Source organism: Penaeus vannamei, chromosome 40 (assembly GCF_042767895.1).
Source record: "Penaeus vannamei isolate JL-2024 chromosome 40, ASM4276789v1, whole genome shotgun sequence".
In the NCBI taxonomy this organism is placed as follows: Eukaryota; Metazoa; Arthropoda; class Malacostraca; order Decapoda; family Penaeidae; genus Penaeus; species Penaeus vannamei.
Genome location: NC_091588.1, coordinates 17733788 through 17741287, shown reverse-complemented (window position 1 = coordinate 17741287; position 7500 = coordinate 17733788). Strand labels below are relative to the sequence as shown.

The 7500-nt window shown below is 37.4% G+C and overlaps 1 protein-coding gene across 3 annotated transcripts in view; it reads left to right on the top strand.

Moving 5' to 3' along the window:
* LOC113813766 (lanC-like protein 3) overlaps positions 1-7500 on the top strand; it is a gene marked incomplete at its 3' end in the record, with an annotated part of 8166 nt that extends 666 nt beyond the window's left edge. Inside the window, 5 exon segments of one of the 3 annotated variants that reach the window (XM_070117514.1) lie at positions 1-41; positions 2866-3109; positions 3815-3975; positions 4777-4943; positions 7401-7500. The exon segment at positions 1-41 is cut by the window's left edge and continues 85 nt beyond it. In XM_070117514.1, the coding sequence (XP_069973615.1) occupies positions 1-41; positions 2866-3109; positions 3815-3975; positions 4777-4943; positions 7401-7500 (713 nt within the window). 3 annotated transcript variants of the gene reach the window in all.

Genomic DNA, 7500 nt, shown 5'->3' with positions numbered 1-7500 from the left:
AGCACGGTGCTGCCATCTGGCGAAAGCCCATCTATTATTGGGTATACTTTGAAATCTCTGGTGAAATTACAGTTAATCCTCTCTGGGTATTTGGATACGGTTCAAGGCCTGCATGTGTATCTGAAGGTTTGATCTATGTCCCCCTTGAGCAAGTCCTGTGAACTCATCCCCCGTTGGCACAGCTGGAGCCTACATAAAAGGACATGCTTAAGAGAGGGAGAGGCAGGAGAGAGACGGCAGACAGATGACACATGGGGTCTCTTTCTCTTGGAGTCCTACATTATCTACCCTCCATAATATAATCACAAGCCAAGACCCCTTTCATACTCACATCCATGGGTAAAGACATACCACAGAAAACACCTTCAAGTAGACATACACTTCCTTGGTTCTCCAGGGACCTACGCAGACAACACCATAAAAAACACTGACTCTGCTGACACGTGTAAACTTACAGTACTCCAGAAAATTGGACTGCTCTTAGATCCTATCAAAAAACATTTTCCAAAAACATAAAGAAAGCAGAACAAGAACACATTTCCACCTACCACTCAAACAGCCCTAAACATTTCTTCAAATTCTTCAAGTCGCGCAGACACGACACTACAGTAATCAGAGCCTTAAAAGACTCCAGCAACATCTTTGTGACTGACCCAGAACACAAAACACTTTTACTCAACACTTACTTCCAATCTGTTTTCTCGCACTAAGACGACAATACACCCAACATACCAGATAGCCCTTATCCCCCAATCCTGCCACTTGACATCTTGACTAAGAGCATACTTTACTGACTACATTAGACACCACTCATCGTGACATTGCCTGACAACTTGACAAATGCAACACAAAACAAATTGATGCAATACTGCTCAACTTTGCCAAGGCCTTTGACAAAATTCCTGGACCAATTCTTCACTGGATCACTGCTTTTTTGGCATGTAGGAACCAGCGTGTCCTACTCGATGGTGCATCTTCTGACTCTGTTTCTGTCTCTTCTGGCATTCCCCAAGGCACCGTTCTTGGCCCCCTTTTCTTTCTTCTGAACATTAACAACCTTCCACTTTCGACACCTAACTCTTCCACTAGACTTTTTGCTGCCTTTTGTTTTGACCTATTAAAACTGAAGATGACTGTAGACTCTTTCAACATGACATAGATGCCCTGGAACAGTGGGAAAAGTTATGGTGAATGTTCTTCAGACCTGATAATTACAAAATTCTCCGCTTCACCAGATTAAATACAGCAATATAATGCATCTATTTCCTACACAACCAACAGTTGATACCTGTAGCATCTTACAAATACTTTGGCATTCACCTTACAGACAATCATACCTTTAGCACTCATATTGATTTCATCACTAACAAAGCTAACAGAACACTGGGTTTCTGAGGAGGAACCTACACAACTGTACACTTGACATCAAACACATAGCTTATGATACACTTGTACGCCCAACACTTGAATACTGTACGGCTGTATGCGCCCTTACACCAAGCACAATATTATGAAGCTCAAACAGGTCAATACTAGGGCTGCTAGGCTTATTACTCACAATTACACTTGTATACCGGGTATTACATCTTGCATAGAAAAAAAAAAAATGAACATGGACCTGCTAGAGGTACAAAGACAAGCACAGACTTACAAGATGTACAAGATCACAAACAACCTTTTTGATATTAACAAACATGAATACTTACAAGCAGCACATTCACACAAGACACGGAACTCACATACCAGTAACTTTGTCACATACCACACCAATACCGTCTCTTACAAGCACTCTATCTTCCCACATACCATATGCGACTTCACTGATAAACTGAACAAACACATTACACTACAAGCACCTTCACAAACACTGACACTGCCACTTACACCTTAATTCTTTCCCTCACCCCCCGTCAACCAACCATAAATATGTGTGATATGCGCTTATTTGTACAGTGCGCCTTATTTATCAGATGAAGTTCACCTGTACTAAGGCCACCCTTTCTCATTCACATCTGATGGCAGCGGTACTCCCAACCTCTCTTCCATAAGCATTGAATGAAGTTTACCTCCACATCAACTGAGTTGTGACACCATGCATGAGGTGTGTCAGCTGGACCTGTTGGGGTTCTGTCCCGCAAATCAGATGTGTTCAAATAGAATTGGGAGAGGCAAAATATACAAATAGTGTTCAAGCTAACCCTACTGTTTCTGGATATCTAATGTCCTTTCCCCTTATCAGAACTGTTATTGTCACTATTTTTACCATGAACCACCTAAAACCACATTAGACATGACGAGGTACCCAGTAATAGCAAATTTGATAGGCTTCCCAATGAGCACAAGTCCTAGAGCATTACCAAATATTGGAGTACTGTAACCACCCACTTGATTTGTGGGAGATGGCTGACTGGCAATATAGCCTGCCTTATTACTATTCAAAATATGATATAATTTGCTGGAAAAACATTTTTGGCAAACTGCTTAAAAGTAGAGATACAGCATATGCTCAGCATGCTGTTACAGGACCATAAATAAGTGACAGAGCCACAAGCAGTGCATGTAGGGGGGGGTCATGTCAATGTTTTATTGACTTAGTATATTGTATATATATCTATGGTATATAATAAAGAGAGAAAGAGAAAGAAAGCAAGAAGGAAGGAAAGAAAGAAAGTAAAAGGAGGAAGGAAGGAAGGAAAGAGAGAGAAGAGAGAGAGAAAATGATAGGCTGTTGTGGATATTGTAAGAGGTATATAATCATCAGAATTATAATTTCAGTATTGTATAGAAGACACATGATATCAAATCATTAATGAAATATAGGTTTAAGATTTTGCTCTACATTTACCAACTTTATCCTCCCAACAGAACTGTGATGGCGGTCTTTATGTGGGCCTCGCGGGAGCTGTTTACATGTTACACCGCCTCTCAAAGATCCCAGACTTTGCCAGCGAGAAGAACTACCTTCTTAAGGAGGCTGTGACTTACTTGAAACCTACTTTAGACTGTGCCAATTACACCAAGTCTCAAGGGAATAAAGTAGATATTGCAGCCTTTCTCCTGGGTAATGCTGGAGCCTATGCTGTTGGAGCTGTCTTGTATAATGCCCTGGGTAAGTTGTGAGTTTATAGGTATGATAGTGGAGTAAAGTCTGATCCTTTGTTGTATTTGTAGTGGGATTTTCTTTTTGGTATCAATGTTTTAATGTAAATAGTCTTTAGGAAGCAAGAAGGTTGATAGCTTGATTGAAAGAGGTAATTTAATTTGTTTGTGAATGATCCTTGATTCCACAACAAATTTCCTTTGAATTTTTAACTTTCACAGATTTTTTTCCCTCTACTTTTTGTGATTTTGTTTTTAACCCTCCTTTAGTTGGGTATGTTATATTGTTGAGAGGTAAATCTGTAATATCTACAAAGAAGAACTATCAGATTACCTCCTAGTACTATGAGATTTCAGTCTTTCCAATAAATTTCTTTATTATTTAAGGATATATAGAAATTATTTTATGTATATGTAATCTTTTATAACCATCCTCATTCCTTTACATATTTCTAAACAAACCACATGTGCTTTGATTCTTCCCAGATTGATTTTCACCCTATCCCTCTACTTCATCTTAAACCTTGAAGTGTTCAACCAGTTACCATGTAGGTCCTAATCTTCTGTGTAACTATAGTATATGAAAATCCCATGTCACTGAAATGTTATCAGGAGATAATTTAGCTTGTCACAGAATCATTCAAATATATAGAGTAAATTCAAGAGCAATAGAATGAAAAATATGATTTACATCAGACCTTTGTTTTGATTAAAGATAATGCTGAGGAGTGCAAGAAGTGCCTGTCAGAGTTTGCTCAACTTGCTCCTGTTGTTACCCCTGTGAACTGGTTAAGTTGCGGTGGAGATGAATTTTTGGTCGGCCGAGCTGGGTATCTCGCAGGAGTGCTTTGGCTTCAATCAGAGCTTCAGTGTAATGTGAGGACTATATCAGTAATGAAGTAGCTTCAGGGATTGTGTGGGAAGTAATAGAAGTATCAGTAAACAGATGGATTGCTCTACAAATGTTTACTCACCAAGGACTCTGTTACTAGTTTAACTTTGTAACCCTTTTCCATTGTATTGTTATTGCTACTGATGAGTTGATAATATTAGAATAATCAAAATGTAAGTAATGGTGATAATGATAATGACACTAATAAGGTTAAAAAATAAGATAAAATATAAGGATTGGGGAAAGCAGGTGAAGTCAATTTAGCCTACTAGCCAAATTGACTTCTTGGTGACTAAGTACTTATAGAGCCATCTCTGTGAATATGAATTAACAAAACAAAACAATATTTATGTGTACTCTGTGACAATTGGTTTAGTTATGGGACTCATTATTATAGATGAGTAAATGCAGAATTTATCTTTTCTCAACAATAGGAAGAAAATATTAAAGAAATGTCAAATAAATATTAATTATGAGCCACTTAACCTATTTTGTAATTTGTTTGTTATACTGGACAGCACAATATTACCTAATTTATTGTATGAAGGTTTAATATGTGTCAGTGGGAAAAAATACTATCAGAACCCACAGCCCAGTTGAAAGCATGAAGCTGTTGTTCTGTATATTTATGGCAGGTATTGTAGGCATAGGAAAATAAGGGAAACCACCATCTTTCTCAAATTAAAGCATTTCAGTTATTATAGATAGGCTGGTGTCTGTCAGAAAAGAACAGAAAATAAACAGTGGAGGTCTTATAAATATGTTGATTTTATCTTATATTTCAGGTTTTGGAGGAAGGAGCCATTCATGCGATACTAGATGCCATGCTAGAGTCTGGTTGCCAGTATTCCAAAGCTCACCGGAGTCCTATGCCTCTCATGTACCAGTATTACAAGACGGAATACCTGGGTGCTGCTCACGGACTAGCTGGGATATTGCAGATCATGCTTAGGTATTCCTTCTCTTATTACTGCATTTGTTGAATTGCCTTTGTTGTTAATCTTATTATATCTGGGAAATGTGACGACTAATATTGAAACCCCTTTTCTCTTTTCAAGATATGAGGAAAAAATTAGCATGACCTCATGATACAGATTGAGTGCTCTCTATTATAAATGAAATGATATAAATAATTGCCTTTATACGAAGATGAATGATTAGGCATTAGTTTAAGTCATACAATTATTTCAGTCCATGATTGTTTATAGGTACATATTCCATTCTCAGAAAGTATAAGAATATTATAAAAGAACTATAATCTATTCATGGTATATTTTCCACCTTGGGTAAATGGTTACATATTTTACACTCATAGAACCAAGTCATACATTGTCTGAAGATGAATTAACCCCTTGGATCTGGCTGTTTCATGGCAATCACATAGACCAAAATACAGGCATTAGGGTTACGGGAGTGGCCTCTCTGCTGGTTCTGTTATGCAACCTGCACCACAAGTAATAGGATACTGAGCATGGAAATGGCCACCTCCTTGGAGCCGGTGCTTTTCCAGTCATGGCTCATGAACATTACATTCCACAATCGTTTATCGATGGGAATGATACAAAAGCCCCTTACTATATTAGGTGACCAGCTCCAGGTGATTACTTTTACACTAAACTGTGAGTGCTTAGAGATGGAAAGGTTGATAAAACCTGGTAACCAAGGCAATTCTCTCTGTACATTAGTGTGGATTTGGTCAACATTTTTGTTGGTTCACCTATTTCAAAAAAAGATCAACAAAATTTTTATAATACAAAAGTAATGGGGTAAAAGTTGAACAAGGTAAACAAGTAAAGCAGAGAATAGTAGCATATTATAAACTTATTTACAGTAGGCAAAGACTGAAGGCTGAAGCAGGTCAGATTAACAAGAAAATATGGTTGGGCTAGGATTCACTTGAGGTAATGTAAATTTAGGTTAGGACAGTTTAACCTCCTTGCACATGAGTAAGTTTCAAATAAGTTTCTGCATGTTTTAACTAATGGCCCATTATAGCTCTCTTACCATCCTGGGGCTGGATTCACTAACATACGATCGTAACGCATTTACCAGCGGTCATTTACCATTGTGTTTACAGTCATGGCAAAGTGGGATTCGTGAAGAAATGGTAATTTGGATATGCTGAGTTACAATCGTAAATCGACTCAATCTAATGGTAGCCAACAGAGGGCTCTGGTAAAGCAATTCAATCAATCAGCGAGCACTATACATAATCTTTTAGGTTCCTTCAGCCAATCACGTAATATGTAAACAACTAGATACAGCGAGATTGTTTAAATGATCGTCAGAGCTAAAACACTATTTAAGCACATTGTAGAAAAAAGAATATATTTATTTGATTATATCCATCATGTTGGATAAATATTTACTGTATATAAAGGAACCAATACAAACACTGTTACATTAATATTATTGTTTACCTCAAACAAAAGAGACAGTCCAAACTGCTTTTTATTTATATATTTTTCATCATTGTTAAACTCTGAACCGGACCAAACAAAATTTTTATTCATCGCCATTTGTTCTCAAAGGAAATATCCCAAGCTTATTCTTGCCCATGCACTTTGGAGATTATTGTCAAAATGCCGACAGATACAGATATTTCTTTACTCATTTAGCGTTGGTATTGCCAGTTTATATATCAGCAAGGTAGTTTTTTCTATAGCATTTGTAATAATTATGTCAGAGAAGAATTCTTTAAAAGTTCACTTATTTATCGGTTCCATGCATTCTAATATAATGTAGGCCTATAAGAATTTGTGTGGATTTTATTCTTGCTAGTTTCATGTGAAATTTGCATTTCTTCACTATGTCTACATTGTGATATCTGTTTGCCATCATACTAGTTACATCAGGTGTAAAATCAAACCCAAAACTTTGCTTAGATATTGATTTTTTGACAAGATAACACGTGATGTTATCGTCTTCCCAAAAGTTACCAGTGCTCTGACCACTGGTAAAATTTATCATGGTTACTCTAATGGCAAGTGAATACCACCGCTGTCTGTTTACCATGGTAACTATAGTTACAAGTGATTTTACCATCATAAGTGCGTTAGTGAATCCAGGCCACGGATACCAAGTGAAAACTGGTACTTGGGTGCTCCTCAAATGCAAGTTTTAGAAATTTCTAATTGACAGCTTAACTTAAGAGAGGCATTCAGCCCATCTGTTTGCTAAGATGTGTGAAAAACCTGTATACTGCAACAGCATACATATCCTGCCCTTCCACAAGCCCCAATGCATGAAATGGGTAACTAAGGGTAACTTGGTTCGTGCAAAACTGTTACTTTGCTTTTGAGTTATCATGTAAGTACAATACATTTCTTCGGCAAAATGTAAATTGTATCAAAATGACACTCAAACTTCACAAATACCATATTCAGTCATGATTCTTTCCTCTTTCTAGCTTTCCTTCTTGGCTTGCAAGTCGCCCACAAGCCAAAGAACTTATCAAAAGGTCGCTGGATGTTCTTCTGCAGCTCCAGACACCTTCAGGCAATTTCCCA